The sequence below is a fragment of the Schistocerca gregaria genome, chromosome X (genome assembly GCF_023897955.1).
Source record: "Schistocerca gregaria isolate iqSchGreg1 chromosome X, iqSchGreg1.2, whole genome shotgun sequence".
NCBI classification, from domain to species: Eukaryota; Metazoa; Arthropoda; class Insecta; order Orthoptera; family Acrididae; genus Schistocerca; species Schistocerca gregaria.
In genome coordinates, this window is record NC_064931.1 from 821,591,293 (window position 1) to 821,612,803 (window position 21,511).

At 40.2% G+C, this 21,511-nt stretch overlaps 1 protein-coding gene across 9 annotated transcripts in view; it reads right to left on the reverse strand.

Annotated features, from left to right (window-relative positions):
- The window catches only part of LOC126299316 (coiled-coil domain-containing protein 177), a 265,518-nt gene that overhangs the window by 65,944 nt on the left and 178,063 nt on the right, over nt 1-21,511 (reverse strand). For all 9 annotated transcript variants that reach the window (XM_049991135.1, XM_049991137.1, XM_049991138.1 and 6 more), the window contains one exon: nt 3,421-3,676. In XM_049991135.1, the coding sequence (XP_049847092.1) occupies nt 3,421-3,676 (256 nt within the window). The remainder of the gene's footprint in view (nt 1-3,420; nt 3,677-21,511) is intronic.

The following is a 21,511-nucleotide window of genomic DNA, read 5'->3' on the forward strand; positions in this document are numbered from 1 at the left end:
AAAAGTGTTCTGTGTAGTTGAGAGTGCATTATGTTGGAGATAAGAGAATTCAAATGCTCTAAGCACTATGGGACTTAACATCTGAGGTCATCAGTCCCCTAGACTTATAACTACTTAAACCTAACTAACCTAACGACATCACACACATCCGTGCCCGAGGCAGGATTCGAACCTGCGACCGTAGCAGCAGCGCTGTTCTGGACTGAAATGCGTAGAACCACTAGGCCACAGCGGTCGGCTTAAGAGAATTCAAACATCAGAAAATTGTTGGTGCTTCAGTAGCCAAGGTAGCTGAAGTGATTGGTGTTTCAAGAGGCACTGTATCAAAGATTTAGACCACATGCAGGCAAAATGGAAAAACATCACCCACTGAGTCATGTTGTTGTTGTTGTGGTCTTCAGTCCTGCGACTGGTTTGATGCAGCTCTCCATGCTACTCTATCCTGTGCAAGCTTTTTCATCTCCCAGTACCTACTGAAACCTACATCCTTCTGAATCTGCTTAGTGTATTCATCTCTTGGTCTCCCTATACGATTTTTACCCTCCACAGTGCCCTAAAGTACTAAATTGGTGATCCCTTGATGCCTCAGAACATGTCCTACCAACTGATCTCTTCTTCTGGTCAAATTGTGCCACAAACTCCTCTTCTCCCCAATTCTATTCAATACCTCCTCATTAGTTATGTGATCTACCCATCTAATCTTCATCATTCTTCTGTAGCACCACATTTCGAAAGCTTCTATTTTCTTCTTGTCTAAACTATTTATCGTCCATGTTTCACTTCCATACATGGCTACACTCCATACAAATTCTTTCAGAAACGACTTCCTTACACTTAAATCTATACTCGATGTTAACAAATTTCTCTTCTTCAGAAACACTTTCCTTGCCATTGCCAGTCTACATTTTATATCCTCTCTACTTGGCCATCATCAGTTATTTTGCTCCCCAAATAGCAAAACTCCTTCACTACTTTAAGTGTCTCATTTCCCAATCTAATTCCCTCAGCATCACCTGAATTAATTCGACTGCATTCCATTACCCTCATTTTGCTTTTGTTGATGTTCATCTTATATCCTCCTTCCAAGACACTGTCCATTCCGTTCAACTACTCTTCCAAGTCCTTTGCTGTCTCTGACAGAATTACAATGTCATCAACGATCCTCACAGTTTTTATTTCTTCTCCATGGATTTTAATACCTACTCCAAACTTTTCTTTTCACTAAGTCATAATGCAACCAAAAGTGTGTGTTCAGTGATAATGACAGATGGTCATTTATGTGAATTGTGACAAAAAGTAAGGGGACAACAGCTGACAAAGTCACTACGGGACTGAACTTTGCACTCACAAAACCTGTCAGCACCAAAACAATATGAAGGGTGGTGCACAATCTTGGAATTGCAGGGAGAGCTGGAATTCCAAAACCACACATCAGTGATGCAAATACCCATAACAGGAAAACATGGGACCAAAGCCATAAACCCTGGGCTAGGGAGCAATGGAAGAAAGTCAGTTGGTCAGATGAGTCTTGTTTCATACTGTTTCCAGCTTCTGACATCCCAAGACTACAATGCAGACAGCTTGCAGCCAAGAATGAAATGTCATGGGGATTCAGATATGATTTATCCGGCTATATCGTGATCTTCCTTGGGCTCCATTGTTACTCTGCAATGTTGCATTGCTGCCAAGGATTATGTGAGCATTTTGGCTGAGCAAGTCCACCCCATGGTTTGTCACCCAATGCTGATGTCATGTTCCACACCTTGCATCATCCAGGATTGGTTTTTTGAGCACCAGGATGAACTGTTGTATCTCTCCTGGCCATAACAATCACCATATCTCAGTACTGAGTCTTTGTGGTCTACTGTGGCGAGAAGGGTGCATGATCATTATCCACCTTCAACATCATTACCTGAACTTGCCACTATTTTGCAGGAAGAAAGGTATGAGATTCCCCTAAAAGTCATACAGGACCTATACAGGGTGTTACAAAAAGGTACGGCCAAACTTTCAGGAAACATTCCTCACACACAAGCGTTTCCGGACACATGTTCACATAACATATTTTCTTTCTTTGTGTGTGAAGAATGTTTCCTGAAAGTTTGGCTGTACCTTTTCGTAACACCCTGTATTTATCTATTCAGAGATGACTGGAAGCTGTTTAGAATGCCCATTTTCCTACACCCAGAAGCTGTTTTGAATGCCAGTTTTCTTACATTGTATCAAGGATGGTAATGTGTCACGATTATGGTGTGTCCATATTTTTGTCCACCTTCCCCTCCCCCCCTTCTCCTATACATTTGTAGGTTTATCATCACTTACAAACACAGACATTTAAAAAGTCTTCTACAGAAGAAAGTGAGTTCACTACTTGTCTCAAGCCACAGAACTCACATCTCATGGAATATGAAAACAGTCTGCTGTTTTCAAGAAACCACTATTTTTGATCTTCCTCTAAAATAACAATTACACATTATATAACAGGGGATCAAAATATTATTTCTGTAATACAACTTACAAAGTAGGCATTAAATCACAAACCACTTATTCAAGCACTGACACACCAACTGAAGCTGGTTATTTTTTTGTGGCTGGTCAATATAAACACATATATTACATAAATATTTTGTTCTGTCATTTTATTTAGTAACTTACTTGTTGAACACCAGCCACCTCTTCATTTTACTTTGTTTCACTCTTTTCCCCAGCACCATTTTTGAAGAATTCATTAGAAATTAAATAAGTAAATAAACTATAAACCAAGTTTCAGCCATTCTACTTGCATTTTGGAGTATCAAGATTTTGTACCCAGGGAGATTTCTTGTTCGTATGACATGAGAGATGGCTGACTAAATAATGACATGACTTGTGTGACCTTCATTAAACTCAACAAAGGTGGCTATTTATGTTGACTATAAGACATTAACAAGCTTTAAAGTCTTTTCTTATACGTTTTCTTCTTTTTTCATATGACAGATCTATCATCTCAGTTCTTTTCAATCATTTAGTAATAGGTAATGCTTTATTTCTTGTATCTGTAAATCTGTAGCAACTGATGTACTCTATTACTTTGGTTTCACTAATTATAGCCCCAAGATGCACCATTACTCTCTATTTGTTCTGAGATTTTTGCTGTTGGCTCATGCAATGCTCCCCCCCCCCCCCCTTCTTCCCTTAAAGATGCAGATGTTATGAAGCAAAATGCATGGACCCTTCTATGTGTAAGATCTGACATTATGACATCATAGTGTTACATAATAATGATGAACATCACATTGCAGATTAATATCTTGAAAGACTTGAAATACAAGACTTTTACAGATTAATTAATAATAAAAGGAAGTCTTGCTCCTTTCACTTTGTGCATTTCTAATAGCCTTTACAATATACACCAGAGCTTCTTGAAAGCTTCCAACTGACCTGTCATTTGTCACTACATATCTGGACAAATGATTGCCACAAAGGCCACCAGCAGTCAAGTAGGTATGCCTCTTTCTTACAGATACAGTTGGTGAAGGTGCAGTTGATGTTGCAGCTGAGCTTCCATATCTATCTTCTGCAGAAGTTGTTATTCCATGAGAAACTCTATGTTTAAAATGATTCTGATAACTGTGAGTTTTTGACTGCGCACTCTTAATTTTGTTATTATGTTTCTTGTTGTGTCGTACTTCTGAAGCTGCAAAAAATAATAAAAGTTGAGGTAAGTTGTTATAACTAGAACTCTCCACAAAATTTCAGATTTTAATTTCACAAACCAATTTCAATGCATTGATACAGATCATGACACACAAACACAATATAGTTTTTTAGCTTTTTCACGATTACCTTTGTACTAGTAAGTAAGTGTCATCACAGGTGGGGGGGGGGGGGGGGATATTACTACTCCTGAAATCTTGTTACAGAAATAGCAATATATTAGCTATTGCAGTACTGGGTTTACTCCATGCCTATAATTGGATAATTCATAGATTCCTTAGGCCCACCTGTAAAATGTTTTCAAATGGAGCCACTGAAGTGAAAATAACAGGGAATAAGACATTATTTTTGTAGAAGAGTTAAGAGCATTATTGTGATTATAACTGGGTAACCCTTCTCAATGAAGACTACAAATTCAAACACAGCATATTCCGAAATACTGTTGGGGTGACAACTGTAAATTGAATAATAAATGCAAAATTGTCCAATTATAACCACATGGGTTGACACTCATTTAGGGTAGATTGCTTCAAGTCTATTCACATAAGAATAATTATATTTTCCTGTCTGACTACAATCTTATTGATCCCAGTGCCAAATACACTCCTGGAAATTGAAATAAGAAGACCGTGAATTCATTGTCCCAGGAAGGGGAAACTTTATTGACACATTCCTGGGGTCAGATGATCACACTGACAGAACCACACACACATAGACACGGGCAACAGAGCATGCACAATGTCGGCACTAGTACAGTGTATATCCACCTTTCGCAGCAATGCAGGCTGCTATTCTCCCATGGAGATGATCGTAGAGATGCTGGATGTAGTCCTGTGGAACGGCTTGCCATGCCATTTCCACCTGGCACCTCAGTTGGACCAGCGTTCGTGCTGGATGTGCAGACCACGTGAGACGACGCTTCATCCAGTCCCAAACATGCTCAATGTGGGACAGATCCGGAGATCTTGCTGGCCAGGGTAGTTGACTTACACCTTCTAGAGCACGTTGGGTGGCATGGGATACATGCAGACGTGCATTGTCCTGTTGGAACAGCAAGTTCCCTTGCCGGTCTAGGAATGGTAGAACGATGGGTTCGATGACGGTTTGGATGTACCATGCACTATTCAGTGTCCCCTCGACGATCACCAGAGGTGTACGGCCAGTGTAGGAGATCGCTCCCCACACCATGATGCCGGGTGTTGGCCCTGTGTGCCTCGGTCGTATGCAGTCCTGATTGTGGCGCTCACCTGCACGGCGCCAAACATGCATACGACCATCATTGGCACCAAGGCAGAAGTGACTCTCATCATCGCTGAAGACGACACGTCTCCATTCGTCCCTCCATTCATGCCTGTCGCGACACCACTGGAGGCAGGCTGCACGATGTTGGGGCGTGAGCGGAAGACGGCCTAACGGTGTGCGGGACCGTAGCCCAGCTTCATGGAGACGGTTGCGAATGGTCCTCGCCGATACCCCAGGAGCAACAGTGTCCCTAATTTGCTGGGAAGTGGCGGTGTGGTCCCCTATGGTACTGCGTAGGATCCTACAGTCTTGGCGTGCATCCGTGGGTCGCTGCGGTCCGGTCCCAGGTCGACGGACACGTGCACCTTCTGCCGACCACTGGCGACAACATCGATGTACTGTGGAGACCTCACACCCCACATGTTGAGCAATTCGGCGGTACGTCCACCCGGCCTCCCGCATGCCCACTATACGCCCTCGCTCAAAGTCCGTCAACTGCACATACGGTTCACGTCCATGCTGTCGCGGCATGCTACCAGTGTTAAAGACTGCGATGGAGCTCCGTATGCCACGGCAAACTGGCTGACACTGACGGCGGCGGTGCACAAATGCTGCGCAGCTAGCGCCATTCGACGGCCAACACCGCGGTTCCTGGTGTGTCCGCTGTGCCGTGCGTGTGATCATTGCTTGTACAGCCCTCTCGCAGTGTCCGGAGCAAGTATGGTGGGTCTGACACACCGGTGTCAATGTGTTCTTTTTTCCATTTCTAGGAGTGTATATAACACAATATGTATTATCTTAGTCACTGAAGACAATAAAATGCTTTTCATTTCAGACAATGACGCTAAATATAAGGGAGTGCTCTAATATGCATTTGGCTAATAAATAGTATACCTGCTGCCAGGCATTAAAAACTATAATTATTACATTTTCTAGCAAAAGTACATTGTTCTGCAAGAGTTTATGCTTTTCTCCATTTCTTCCTAGCTTGAGCCAACCTTTTTGTTTCTGCTTACTTACAACATCAAACAACCTCTATAATTTGTAATAAAATCTTCTCATCTTTCTTGTAGTGTCACCTAACTAATTCATGAACAGACACTGCCAGAAACCCAAGACATCTTACTGCATTGATATGACATGGAAATATTCAATTTCAAATCCACAATTTGTGTTACATAGCTTTCTCTGCTTCTATACTTCTCCTGCTTCTGATGCTTCTTCCAGTGCCAAGGTAAGTATTCGTGAATCCTTTAGTACACTTCCCATTAACCCATCTATTCTTCCAATATTATCATGTTGGAAACAGAACTAAGTCTGAATCTGAAAACAAGGCCATCAATGAAGTATAGCACTTAGCACTGCAAGCATGTTTATTACGAGCACCAACGTGAAGTCATAACAGAAAAGAACTGACTTCCTGAACAGAGTACCACTATTTATACAAACATAAAATATTCTGGAATACACAAATACTACAGACATAAAACATTCCTAAATGTCACTTCACTGTGCAGTCTAAGTAATATCACTATTCCTTCTTTTCCTAATTAATTTTCATGTTTGTTTTCCTATCTTTTGGTGTTTGGCCTGTATGTTCTGAAGCAGTTTACATGCATTCTTTGATGTACATTTGCTTTTACAGTTGATTTACTGCTGAAGCAGGTCAGGCCAGTGTGTGGTCCCCTCCTGTGTTGCTGATTGCCCAGGTTCACCGAACCAGTAATCTTGTGCAGTTCCTTTGTCAGGAAATCCCATGGAATGTGCACAGCAAACCTTAGGTTTCTGCCTCACAGGCCTTACAGCTAATGGAGATTGCTGGCAGCTGCATTCCCCCACACTATGGTCATTTGTTCTATTACTGGTCAGATCAGTGTTAGATATAGCATAATGTGCAGTGTGCTAGCAGTACTGACTCAGAGGGTAAACCACTTGTAGACAGCCAAGTGCCCTCCTCCTAACCTCTCCAACATGCAGCCCTAAGATGAGGTGCCTGTCCAGGGTCACCCCCAGATACTTTGCAGGGCAAGACCATGAGACGAGGCCTCCCATAACACGCACTGGCTGAAAGTCCAATGGCAGTCTGCACCGTATAATTATTATGAGCTTGCTTTTCACAGCACTGTATTTCAAATGCCACTTAGTGGCCCAGGCACCTAGCACATAGCATACTGACTGGGAACAATGATGCAAGACATCAACTTTTAGGTACCAAGTATAGTGTGTGGTATCATCGGTGAAACATGACAGTGACACACTATCCATCTTTGGGATGTCTGAAGTACACAGAGAGTACATTTGGGGGTCAAGGACAGACATCTGCTGCATTCCCATTAGGACAGGCCTCACTGTGAAGATGCCACTTCTGAAGTGGACACTGAATATGTGATTATGCAGGTAAGACATTATGAGTCTAATGTGTGCCATTGGTACCCTCAATACAAAGAGTTTTTAGAGGAAGCATTCATGTCACACACAGTCAAAGGCCTTGGAGATGTTGAGAAGTACTGCCCCAGAGTACACTGGATGCACCAAGGCTCCCACCATGTCATCAACAAGATGCAGAAGTTGTTGTTGTGCACTGTGGCCACCAGAAACCAAAACTGTTCAGGTGGTATAAACGTCTTGCTACTAATGTGCTCTTTTGAACATATAGATACTCAAAGACTTCTGAAACGGTAGGAATTAGTGTTGTAGGTTGCTAGTTTTGCAGGAATCTAACATCATTTCCATGTTTAGGAAGGGCAACTACCTCTGTATGTTTTCAGGTAGTAGACTAGTCAACAGTCCTTAAGATATGACTGAGAAGTTCAGTGATGGGATGGAGGGTGCCAGATGCCACCTACTTAAGCACAGCAAATTCCACTAAGTCACAGCCTCCACCCTTCCTCAGGTTTAGATTACAAAGTTGGATTCCCACTTACTCCTCAGAAATGCTATTTCTGAGGAGTACCTACTGTCTCATCCATGAGAAATAGAGCTAATCTGTGCCACACAATATGACTGTGATGGCTTGAAGCTGTCTGCAAATATGTCAGCCAAGATGCTAGCCTTGGGATCAGGTTTACAGACAACTTCTCTGCCAATTTGCAGGAGAGGAATACATTGCTCTTTCCTAAGGAATTGCTTTATAGTTCTCCAGGCAGTGTCATTGTTAATGTGAAGTGTGGCTACCTTGCCTGCCCAATCCTTATTTCTGTGGTTTTCCACTGCCACGTTTATCTCACACTCCAGCTGACGGAGGTGGTATTTTGTGGTGGGGTGTCTCAAAAGTGCCATTCTTGGAAGGCTCTATATCTTTGTGTTATGGTTTCCAGTATCTCAGGGGGCAGCTGGCATGATTGATCACTTGCCCCTCTCAGTCCCCTGGGACTAGCAACATCTACTGCTGGCAGTGTCATTTCGGTTAGCTGCCTTATACACTGACGCACCAAAGAAACTGATATAGGCATGCTTATTCAAATACAGATATATGTAAACAGGCAGAATACGGCACTGCGGTTGGCAATGCCTATATAAGACAAGTGTCTGGCGCAGTTGTTAGATTGGTTACTGCTGCTACAATGGCAGGTTATCAAGATTTAAGTGAGTTTGAGCATAGTGTTACAGTCAGCACAGCATCTCTGAGGTAGTGATGAAGTGGCAATTTTCCCCTATGACCATTTCACGGGTGTCAGGGTGTCAGGGTGTGGCCAGAAAGAGATCTTGCAAGAACAGGAACGACGACGAATGAAGAGAATCATTCAATGTGGCAGAAGTGCAAGCCTTCCACAGATTGCTGCAAATTTCAATGTTGGGCCACCAACAAATGTCAGCATGTGAACCATTCAACAAAACATCATTGGCATGGGCTTTTGGAGTCAAAGGCCCACTCGTGTACCCTTGACGACTACACAACACAAAGCTTCAAGCATTGCCTGGGTCTGTCAACACCAACATTGGACTGATGATGACTGGAAAAATGTTGCCTGGTTGGGTGAGTCTCGTTTCAAACTGTATCGAGCAGATGGATGTGTACAGGTATGTAGGCAACCTCATAAATCAATGGACCCCTGATATGTTTAGATATGACTCTGGCAGATGACACATTTGTCAGTGTCCTGTCTGATCACCTGCAGACATTCATGTCCACTGTGCATTCCGATGGACTTGGGCAATTTCAGCAGGACAATGCAACACCTTACACGTCCAGAATTGCTACAGAGTAGCTCAAGGAACACCCTCCTGAGTTTAAACACTTCTGCTGGCCACCGAACTCCCCATGCATGAACATTATTGAGCATATCTGGGATGCCTTGCAACGTGCTGTTCAGAAGAGATCTCCACTCCCTCTTACTCTTATGGAATTATGGACAGCCCTGCAGAACTTATGGTGTCAGTTCCCTCCAGCACTACTTCAGGCAATAGTTGAGTCCATGCCACATCATGCTGTGTCACACCTGCATGCTCATCTTCCTCCATAATGTGTCAACACTGAATACCTACAACGTTCTTAGTTCAAGAAAACATTTTTTTTTTCTTTGCTACCCGATCCAGTAGTAATCCCTGCTTTAGCCATATCATCTTGATAAAACAGGAACAAATTTTATGATTAACTAATGATGTACAACATAAATCAGTTAAACTGTTAGGATTTCACACTGACTCCAAATTAAGCTGGGAGCTTGTCTGCAAGACAACGGCTTGACTGCACCGTCTCAGGTGGAAACTGACAAATGGAGTCAATAATTAGTATCTGAATGGTGTAGTCTGCTCTTTTAGAGCCACACATTTACTATTGCATACTGATAGGGGTCATTCCTATTATATCAGTGAAATACTGAAAATAATAATAATAATAATAATAATAATAATATGGGTACTCAGCCTAATGAGCAAAGTGAATACTAAGGAACACTGCCATTTCTTCTTCATAAAGCCAGAGATACTGACACTACAGGGTGTTTCAAAAATGACCGGTATATTTGAAACGGCAATAAAAACTAAACGAGCAGCGATAGAAATACACCGTTTGTTGCAATATGCTTGGGACAATAGTACATTTTCATGCGGACAAACTTTCGAAATTACAGTAGTTACAATTTTCAACAACAGATGGCCCTGCAAGTGATGTGAAAGATATAGAAGATAACGCAGTCTGTGGGTGCGTCATTCTGTTCATCGTCTTTCTGCTGTAAGCATGTGCTGTTCACAACGTGCAAGTGTGCTGTGGACAACATGGTTTATTCCTTAGAACAGAGGATTTTTCTGGTGTTGGAATTCCACTGCCTAGAACACAGTGTTGTTGCAACAAGACGAAGTTTTCAACGGAGGTTTAATGTAACCAAAGGACCGAAAAGCGATACAATAAAGGTTCTGTTTGAAAAATTTCAACGGACTGGGAACGTGACGGATGAACGTGCTGGAAAGGTAGGGCGACCGCGTACGGCAACCACAGAGGGCAACGTGCAGCTAGTGCAGCAGGTGATCCAACAGCAGCCTCGGGTTTCCGTTCGCCGTGTTGCAGCTGCGGTCCAAATGACGCCAACGTCCACGTATCGTCTCATGCGCCAGAGTTTACACCTCTATCCATACGAAATTCAAACGCGGCAACCCCTCAGCGCCGCTACCATTGCTGCACGAGAGACATTCGCTAACGATATAGTGCACAGGATTGATGACGGCGATATGCATGTGGGCAGCATTTGGTTTACTGACGAAGCTTATTTTTACCTGAACGGCTTCGTCAATAAACAGAACTGGCCCATATGGGGAACCAAAAAGCCCCATGCTGCAGTCCCATCGTCCCTGCATCCTCAAAAAGTACTGGTCTGGGCCGCCATTTCTTCCAAAGGAATCATTGGCCCATTTTTCAGATCCGAAACGATTACTGCATCATGCTATCTGGACATTCTTCGTGAATTTGTGGCGGTACAAACTGCCTTAGACGACACTGCGAACACCTCGTGGTTTATGCAAGATGGTGCCCGGCCACATCGCACGGCCAACGTCTTTAATTTCCTGAATGAATATTTCGATGATCGTGTGATTGCTTTGGGCTATCCGAAACATACAGAAGGCGGTGTGGATTGGCCTCCCTATTCGCCAGACATGAACTACTGTGACTTCTTTCTGTGGGGACACTTGAAAGACCAGGTGTACCGCCAGAATCCAGAAACAATTGAACAGCTGAAGCAGTACATCTCCTCTGCATGTGAAGCCATTCCGCCAGACACGTTGTCAAAGGTTTCGGGTAATTTCATTCAGAGACTACGCCATATTATTGGTACGCATGGTGGATATGTGGAAAATATCGTACTATAGAGTTTCCCAGACCGCAGCGCCATCTGTTGTTGACAATTGTAACTACTGTAATTTCGAAAGTATGTCTGCCTGAAAATGTACTGTTGTCCCAAGCATATTGGAACAAATGGTGTATTTTTATCGCTGCTCGTTTAGTTTGTATTGCCGTTTCAAATATACCGGTCATTTTTGAAACACCCTGTATAAACCTATATATTTATACAGCATTATGTCAAAAGTAGCTAAAGTTGGTTTAACACCAGCGAAAAAATACACAGTCTCAACACTAAAGGCAAGCTGGACTTTTACATACTGAGACACAGACTGACAAAGACCAAAAACTCACACAAAACAACAAATATTAAATTTCTTAATAAACCTAAATTCTGCTTGGTTCTTGTGATATAACAATTTAAGTTTTATGACTGTTTATTGGAACATCCAGGTAACAGACCTTTTCGAAATCAACAATGTCAGGGGCAGCTTTTATGTATATTGGTAAAGTAGTAGAACTAAATTTTAAGATTTTTCTGTGAAAGTAACCATTTTATCAATCACATATTTAATGCAAAATTGTTAAGGCTTTCGTGGCTACTAATTGATATATTGGGTGTTGGCTTCTGTCTTGGAGTCCAACCCTGCCAACAGCAATGGTGGTTGAACCTTTGACAATGTCAGCCACTCATGCTGGAGAAAAGTCAGGAAAATCAATAAACAAATATTGGCTGAAGGTCTCAAGACAAAAGCCAAAATGCAATATGCATATTTAATGATCAAACCCCTTCCACTGTAAGTTTCAATGGTTACTAAGGAAATATTTTAGCAACAACCAGTAATATTAGGAATATAATCCACAGCAGTGCATTTTGGGAGCCAAGCTCCCATCATATTGCTGTCTAAGCTAATCCTACATAAAATGCACTTCAGAAGCACTCAAGGTCAAAATATAAAAATGGATACAACTATTTGGGCATGAATTTCTCGTTTTACTTTAAAAATAATAACAGATTCTATGCTCTGCTTATCCGTGTTACTGCACACCCACCAAAGCGTTCCTACCACAAGGCAATAAACACTGGTCACATCAGCTGCCACTCTGTGCACTGCTAGTTTGTAAACATGTGTTCAGCTCTGACAGACAGTACTGAGCTCTCAGTTATTCCATAAGTTTCCAAAAATGTTACAAAGGGCATGGGGAGGACCATGCCAATGGCTGTCTGTGCCAAGTCACTCATACTTTTTGTAACAACACCAACCTTAAGAAAGGTCTAAAAAGCCATTGAAGAAGTCACTACCATTCTTGCCAGTTTGTTTATCAAGCACATTATTAAACTTAACACAGTGTCTTGCTATTTCAAGTTGCTCAAGCAGGTCGAGTTTCTTTCCTTTCTTATCTACACGTTTAAACTCTAGGTCCACTTCTATGCCTTCTAGGGAGTGACTAGTCTGCATGCTCCCTATACCTTGCCAAAAAAATTCCTGCCTTTTGGTCCTATCAATTTTGCTTCACATGATATGCTTTGTATTTTATAAACACCTGCCTTTTCAAATTTACTCACCCTGTTGCCAACTTCATACTTTAAATTATATCTCATTAAATTTTTTGCTATGAATGGCAACTGGATGTTGTATGGACCAAAAATGTTTGACAGGTTCTGTGAAATTTGTCTTAAATATGTTAATGTGGTATTTAACAGGATATAGGTAACATGTAGATGTTTTCAGACTGGGAAACTATCACAGACAGGTGATTGCCTAGCATACACATGAAACTAGTCATCCTCTACAAGCACAAATGTCTTAGAGATGGAACATGTATATAAGGAAGGAAAGAAACTCAATCTGTTTGAGGAACTTGAAATAGCAATCCACTGAGATAAGTTTGATAATTCACTTGATAAACAAACAGGCAAGAATGGTAATGCCTTCTTAGTACAGTAAATGTGATTCATTTGGCACAGACAATCATTGGTGTTGTCTTGCTCCATGTCCAAATAACTGTATTTGTTTTTATATTTTGACTCTGAGTGATTTTGAAGTGTGTTATGTGTAGGATTAGCTTAGATAGCCAGATGATGGGAGCTTGACTCCCAAAACACATTGTTGTGGACTACGTTCCTAATATTATTGGTTGTCTGCTAAAATATTTATAACAATTACCTTAACAACTGCTACCTCTGGACCTTAAGATGGACAGTAATAGAATGCCTCTTGAGTGCATCAATATCAACAATGAAATACAAAAATCATGCATAGAATGACAACTGCAATTAAAAATCTAAAACAACAAAGTGCAACATAAGCTTGCTTGAAGACAGCCACATAAGAATGTTACTTGATAAACTATAATAGCCAAGTTAGCAGCATTGTAAAGCCCAGAGCAATAACAAAAAATCATGGAAAATGTAGATTTAGAAGGCAAAATGTTGTACGAAATTTATTTCATTGTCTGTGAAAATGTTGCAGATATTGAGGCACATAACAAAGCTGATGTTTGTTTTGGAGATTTCACAAAGCTTTTAGAACTAAAAAAATTAAAAATGTTATTATTGTTACCATTATTCATCAACACACTTTAATTAACAGTTTATCTATTAACAAAAAAGAAAAAAAACAAATGCAAAGCTTAAAATATTTGTTGAAGATTATATAAAATGCCAACTGGCAAGCTGATTTAAGTCTGCAAATGAAACATGGATTACATTTCAACTACAAGGGTATGCATTTCTTGTGAGAAAGTTAAATAAAGTAAAGAAAGAAAATATTTAACTGAATTGTCTTTTCTAACAAAATGGCTTTTTGCCATTGAGAGTGTAGTCCCCCCTTTTTTTTTACTGCAAATCAGCGTTCAGCAAACATGATGGTATAAATGTTGATAGTACCACTACAGGTGGTTCCAGAATATTCAGTATGTTACCAAGTGAACCGAACGAACTGGTGCATTTCTGCAAGACTATTCCCAGCACTTATGTAGTGTGAATCAACTTTGGTGCAAGATTGAAGAAACTTGTAGTTCTAAGTTAAATAACTACAAAGTTGCATGTATATATTGTACAAAATACACGAGGTTGTTCATGTAGCCATTTATTTTACAAATAACATATGAAATGAAAAGAATATAATAAAACAAAGCTATGAAGATGGCCTTTGAATCAATAGTAATAACAATAAAGACAATCAAGAGCAGCTTAATAGTAGTTGGCCTCTACAGATCACAGATGGATTATTCTGTCATCTACATTAATTGATTGCATGATACTGCCGTGAGATGTGGTGCATACAGTGAAGCATAGTAGTTAGTATCAGAAGGTGGTGTGCTGCCAGTCACCAGTTAAAATCAAATCACCAGCAAGTATTTGTTATTTAGCGTTTATCATTTATCAATTACTCCTGAAATATTTTATTCTTATAATGTTTGCACATTCTGGCATACTCATTGTTTGTATAAATAGCAGCACTCACATCAAGAATAATTTAACTTTTAGATCTGTAGATGTAAGGAAATATTGCAGTGACCAACAGTTTGAAGTGTGTGCAATAGAAGTGACATTAAACAGTTCCAAATTAATAGTAGTTACAGTGTACAGGGCACCAGGAACCAATTTCACAGTCTTTATGGTTCAGTTAGAATTGTTACTATCAACCTTATTTTCTAAAAATAATGACATTATCTTACTTGGGGACTTTAATGTCAACTTCGCAATGGAATTCAACAACAAAGTAGAGCTCCAGAATTTGCTGAGTTCCTACAATCTTACATCAGTGGTTGACTTTCCTACTAGGATCACACCTGACTGTCAATCTCTGATAGACAATATATTTTTAGATGTAAATTTATACCAGAACTTCACTGTCACTGCAATAGTAAATGGCATATCAGACCATGATGGACAGCTCCTCACTCTACATGACTACAGACCTGTCAAGAAAGCAGTCCCATCCTGGAAGGCAATCAGACTTATGAACAAAGAGACCCTGGAATTTTTTAACCATAAGCTGCAGCATGAAGATTGGAATTCAGTTCGCAGAGTAGATGATGTTGATACAAAGTTCAACATATTCATAAATGAATTCCTATCCCACTTTGAAGAAGCTTTTCCTAAAAAGTTTGTTAGGAACAATATTTCCTCATCCTTAAAGAAGCCATGGATCACAAAGGGTATTCGAGTGTCATGTAAATATAAGAGAGAACTTTATGTTGCAACCAGAGGGTCAAGGGACAGAGAATTAATCAGCCATTATAACATGTATTGTAAAATCCTAAAGAAAGTTATTCAGACATCAAAAGCACTGTACTATGTAAAAGAAATTGATAACTCCAACAATAAAATGAAGACTGTCTGGCAAATAGTTAACAAGGAGACAGGGAACAATAAAAAAAGAGCTGTAGAAAACTTCATAATCAAACATGAAGGGAATCTTGTGCAAAATCCTGAGATCATAGCTGAAATCTTTAATAAACACTTCCTGTCAGTGTCTGAGCAAATAGGCTGCAAGGGTTCTGTGAATGATGCCCTGACCTTTTTGCGAAATGCTTTCCCTAACAAAATCATCCAAATGCATATTAGACCCGTTACAGTATCAGAAATTGAAAGAACAATTGCCTCCATGAAAACCAAGAACTCCTGTGGAGTAGACAATATTTCTAGCAAATTGTTAAAGCAGTGTTGTACTTCTGTAAGCAATATACTGTGTCATATTTTCAATGCCTCTTTGCAGCAAGGAATTGTTCCTGATAGACTAAAGTATGCTATCGTGAAGCCTCTCTTTAAGAAAGGGGAGAAAACTGATGTTAAAAATTTCAGACCAATATCTCTCCTGACTGTGTTTTCAAAGGTACTAGAAAAGCTCATGTATTCTAGAATTTTAGAACACCTACATAAATTCAATATTCTCAGCAAACATCAGTTTGGTTTCCGGAAAGGTCTGTCAACTGAACAAGCAATATATGCTTTTATAGATAAGGTTTTGGAATCTCTAAATGAGAAAATGGTGACAACAGGGTTATTTTGTGATTTATGTAAAGCCTTTGACACTGTGAACCACCAAATACTGTTACTGAAGGCAGACCATCTAGGAATAAGTGGTGTAGCAAATAACTGGCTTCAGTCATACCTGACAGAGAGGAAACAGAAAGTAGTCTTAGATAATTCAGACAATTTGTGTGGTGGAATGATTTCATCGGAATGGAGAGACATAAATTGTGGAGTTCCACAGGGCTCTATTCTTGGTCCTTTACTGTTCCTGTTATTTATAAATGATTTACCTTATTCTTCAATGATTCAGTGCAATTTTACCATCTTTGCAGATGATACTAACATAATGGTTAATGGTCTTAAATGTGAAAATGTTCAAGAGTCTGTTAATACTATTCTTATAGATTTAATGAAATGGTTTACTGCAAATGGTCTTTCACTTAACCTTAGTAAGACTAATTATATTCAGTTCACCCCAACTGCCAAAACTGAGGAAGAAATGACTGTTAAATATGCCACACAGGTCATAGAAAGAGTGGAAGTAACAAAGTTTCTAGGCGTGAAGATTGACTGTAGAGTAAACTGGTCCCATCACATTTTAGATCTTTACAAGAGACTCAGCTCTTCAGTTTTTGCAATGCGAATCATCTCTGACAGTGCAAACTTAAGCATTAAAAAAGCTGCATACTATGGTTACTTCCATTCTTTGATGGCATATGGAATTATTTTCTGGGGAAATCAACCTCTTGCAAAGAAAATATTCATTGCTCAGAAGCGTGTTGTAAGAGTGATGTCTGGTGTAGATCCTAGATGCAGCTGTAGAAGCCTATTCCGGAATCTGGGAATTCTTACAACTACTTCTCAATATATATACTCACTTATGTGTTTCATAAGTAAAAACACTGATTTATACAAATGTAACAGTGAATACCATCAGTATAACACAAGGAGGAAACATGATTTCCACACTGAAGGTAAAAATTTGAAGATTGTGCAGAAGGGTGTACAGTCCTCTGGTATAAAGATATTTAATGCTCTTCCTCCAGAAATCAAATGTGAAATTGCCAACAAATCTACATTTAAAGAGCTTCTGAGGCAATTTCTTTTAGCCATGTCATTTTACAGTTTGGAAGAGTTTATGAAACACAGTGAGAAACGGCCTTAAAATAAGATGTATTATCATATAAATTGAACATTAAGCTGAACATTCTTGTCACATATGTAACTCTTTTAGTGTTAACTGCTTATATTTAACAGTCTGGGTTATATGACCTTTTCAGGTTTAATTTACTTTGTTTTATACCTGTAATCTGTAGGTCTAAGGATTCTCATTCCATTATATTGTGTTATGGATCATTGTAGTGGTTAAGTAACTTTATATTCTTTACCTGTAAACATAATGTACAAATACTTGTCATTGACAATGTAAAAATTGACACACACTACATCCATGTGAAATTGTCACAGTTGGATCCATGGTGTAAGAAATAAATAAATAATAAATAGGATGCAGGTCTGTTCTCTCTCTAGGCTGGCATCCATCCTAAACGTGCTTTCAGTGCCGAATGTTGTACTTCACTGACAACCCTGCTTTCAGATTTGATGGATATGACATGACATTGTTTGGTGAAGATGCCAGGTACTTAAAACATCTACATCACTGTGGCTTCAAGTAAGTAACACAAAAACTATACAAGTAGTACACCATCCCCAGTTCTGTATATTAAGGAGACCAGTGGATTCCAAAACAGCAGTAAGTCAGCTAAACATTAGACATCCATCAGTGTTTTCCAGAGATGCTTGTCAGCAGCTAACAAAATTTCTGGATGGATTTGATGGAGTTGCCAGATACAATAGGTGGGACAACATGATGTCATTGGCAAAGATGTAATTTTAGTTGGATGGCACAGTTCAGCAGTGGTTCAGTAATGAGGAAGGGAAGGTTGATAGTTGGGGCAAACTCTAAATTAAAGAAAACATTTGGTGACAATTGGCAACAAGTCTGCTTGGTGGAAGAATAACTGAAGAACAGGACCCAATGTCATGAGGAAATGACAAAGTCTTACATACAGAATACTTTGGCTCTAGGCCACACTGTGAATCCAAATATGACAGAAGCCAACAAAATCTCACACTTGATGAAAGGTAAGGAAAGTCACAACTGAGGAATTCATGAACTAGTGCCAGCACTTCAAGGAAATGCAACAAAGGAGGGTCAGAAGAAAGATGTATGACCGACTCCTGAATGTAATCCCTATGGCAGTTGTGGAAGACCACAATGACATTTTCTCTCTCATACGGCAGGTATTAAGAGAAGAAATACCTCTCATACACCAGGTAGTAAGACAACAGTACAGCAGTTTATGACCGCCAGTGCCAGTCCAAGTACACAAGAGATATAAATCATCAATGTCGACCCCATACATCAGAAGGTAACGGAGAATGTTTCTTTAGCACCAATTCCCACTACTAGTTGAATGTGCCAGAAAAATAGACTCAGCCAAGTTGGACTTATGCTACAGCTGCCAAACAATAACACAGCATCTGACCAATGCAGGTATGAGGGTTATTCAGAAAGTAAGGTCCATTCCGATGCAAAATGGAAACCACAGTGAAAATCTGATGAAGCTTTTCACAGACGCATTGGGCATTGCCTCTAGTATGCCTGTCAATCATGTCACTTCGTTCATTTCAGTTCTGAACACTTGGTGAACACGTAAAGATGCTTAGAACAATAGTGTCTCCCGCCAAGTATGAGGGCCTCGTGTGAGATTTCACCTGATGTCACGCAGCCCACATAACATAGCTGTCATGCATTTCCTTCTTCATGACAATTCTTGGCCGCACTCTACAGGGGCAATGAAGATCCTCCTGGGTGTTTTCGATGGGAACTGTTTGATCACCCACAATGGAGCCAATAATTGACTCTTCCTGAGTTTCATCTCTGCTGACATTAACCACTGGCTATGAAGACAATGTTCTGGCACAGACAACAAGCTGTAGGCCAGCAGAGAGAATTGGCAGGAAGCACAGGTGGCTGCCTTCTATGAAAAGTTGATACAACACTACACAAATTTCTAAATCGGAGCAGCAACTATGTAGAGAAGTAGCTGGAAGATGTAGGTAACTGTTGCAAAAAACATTTTTGATTTTCACTGTGGTTTCCATTTTGTGACTGATCAGACCTTACTTTCCAAATAGGCCTTCTACAATCAACTCGCCTGCCATGTATAAAGCCCTGGAAATGAACATGCATTTGGAGAGCAGATGCTATTCCACAGAATAGTAATGAGTGTTCATCGACTGTAACCCCGCAAGACATCAACCATCACTAAAGTCCTGTCCTTGCTAATCAACTGCAAATGATTAAGGTCTACCTGTGGTATGAAGCCCATTGCCATACACTGGATCAGGTCACTCCTCATCATGCCACAGCCACTTCTCATTGTTGCACAGAGGTACCTGCCTTTTGGCTAGCCACTGAATTCAGGAAAAGTATGTGAGATGACCATCTATGAAGATGTGGCTGTCACATATGCAAATCCTACATGGGAAAAATGAACAATGTATCAAGAAATCGCATCGACATCATCATCAACAGTCAACCTGTGTCGAAGCTAGCTGGGCCAGGGACTGCTTTTTCAGTAATGTTGAATACCTATCAGTGCCAACTAGAGAAGACTATCTTCTGTGATATGAAAGTAATTGAGCTGTACTTTGGAAAAAGGAAATATGTCCAAGTTACAGGAATATTTATTGAAAGAATAACTATCAACAACAGCCCTTCAAATGCATCATTTTATCAGAATATAGTCATAATGTTGTTCTTTAATGGGACGTCCTGCAGGCATTATAAGCAGTCATAGACTGTGAAAGATCAGAGCTTCACATTGACAAAATCACAAAAAAAGATGTCTGCCCACTGCCGGGCATTGATAACACCCTAGACTGCTTTACACGAGTGAAGTAATTTGCAATTATGGACATGCAGACAGGTTACTGGCAAATGAGGTTGAAACTAGGAAAACACTGTCTTCACAACACCTGACAGCTTCTACCAGGTCAAAGTTACACCATTTGAACTATGTAATGCTCAAGCTACCTTTCAGCATATGATAGTGAAGCTGGTTCAGCACCTCAAATTGCTAACATGTCTTTTCTATGTGGATAACATTTTCTTAAAAAAATTTGAAGAACGTCTAAGCCACCTGATCATCATGTTGAAGTGTGTTCAGAGTGCAGGCCTCCACTGAATATGAAAACGTGCCTTTTTGCTGCCCACGAAATAAAAACTTTGGCGTACCTAGTTAATAGCTATGGAATCCAACTCAATACTTATAAAATAAAAGCAATGACAGATTGTTTTACTCCTGAGCACACTCATGATGTGAAAAGTCTTCTCAAAATGTGTTCTCACAACCAGCTATCCATAAAGGACTTCTGTATCAAAGTACATCCCATGCAAGAACTACTGCAGAAGATGACAAATGTTACTGGAATAAGGTGCAAGAAAGATATTTCCTTTTCTTTAAGAAGGCGCTAATTTATTCTCCAATCTTAGCATTGTATGAAGAGAATGTTGAGGCAGAACTTTGTACCCACACCACTTGTCACTGGATAGGTGCACTTCTAGTACAAATTCAGGAAGGTGCTCAAAAAGCTTCCAGAGTAGCGTCCAAGTCTGTGATGAACTACTCTGCAACTGAGAAACAGTTGCAGTTGTCTGGCCCATCAACAAGTTCTGGCCATATTTATTTGGCAAACCATTCACCATTGTGATGGACCACCATTCTGCTGGCTGGCTAGCCTGAAGGATCTATCAGTTTGACTGGTGAGATGGATACTGAGGGACCAAGAATACATTATCACAGTGGTACCCGAAAATGGATACAAACACAAGAATGTCAATTGCTTTTCAAGAAATCCTGTGGCAGGACTCAGAAACATGGACAAAATCTGTCATCACTGCATTAAATATCATTACTGCTGAATTGAGGGAAGATCCAACATTGCTGCAAACCATAGAATAGAGGAACCAATCAAAGGCAAGTTCTAATTAACAAAGAGAAAATGGCATACACAGAGGCATGATCCAATTTTTATGAAAATTAGATGCAATTATGTGCTCAGTGCAACGGTCAGTGCCAACGTAGTTACCGCTGCCAACTGACCCCGTGGTGAAGAGATACCGGGGCTGGACTTCAGTTAAGTAGTTTTAATTCGACATGATACCATGGTACTATAGGTTTTAGTTTTAATGTTGACTGTGCTTTACTCTGGCATGTTATAGTAATTTTATGCTTCTAAAGAAGGCT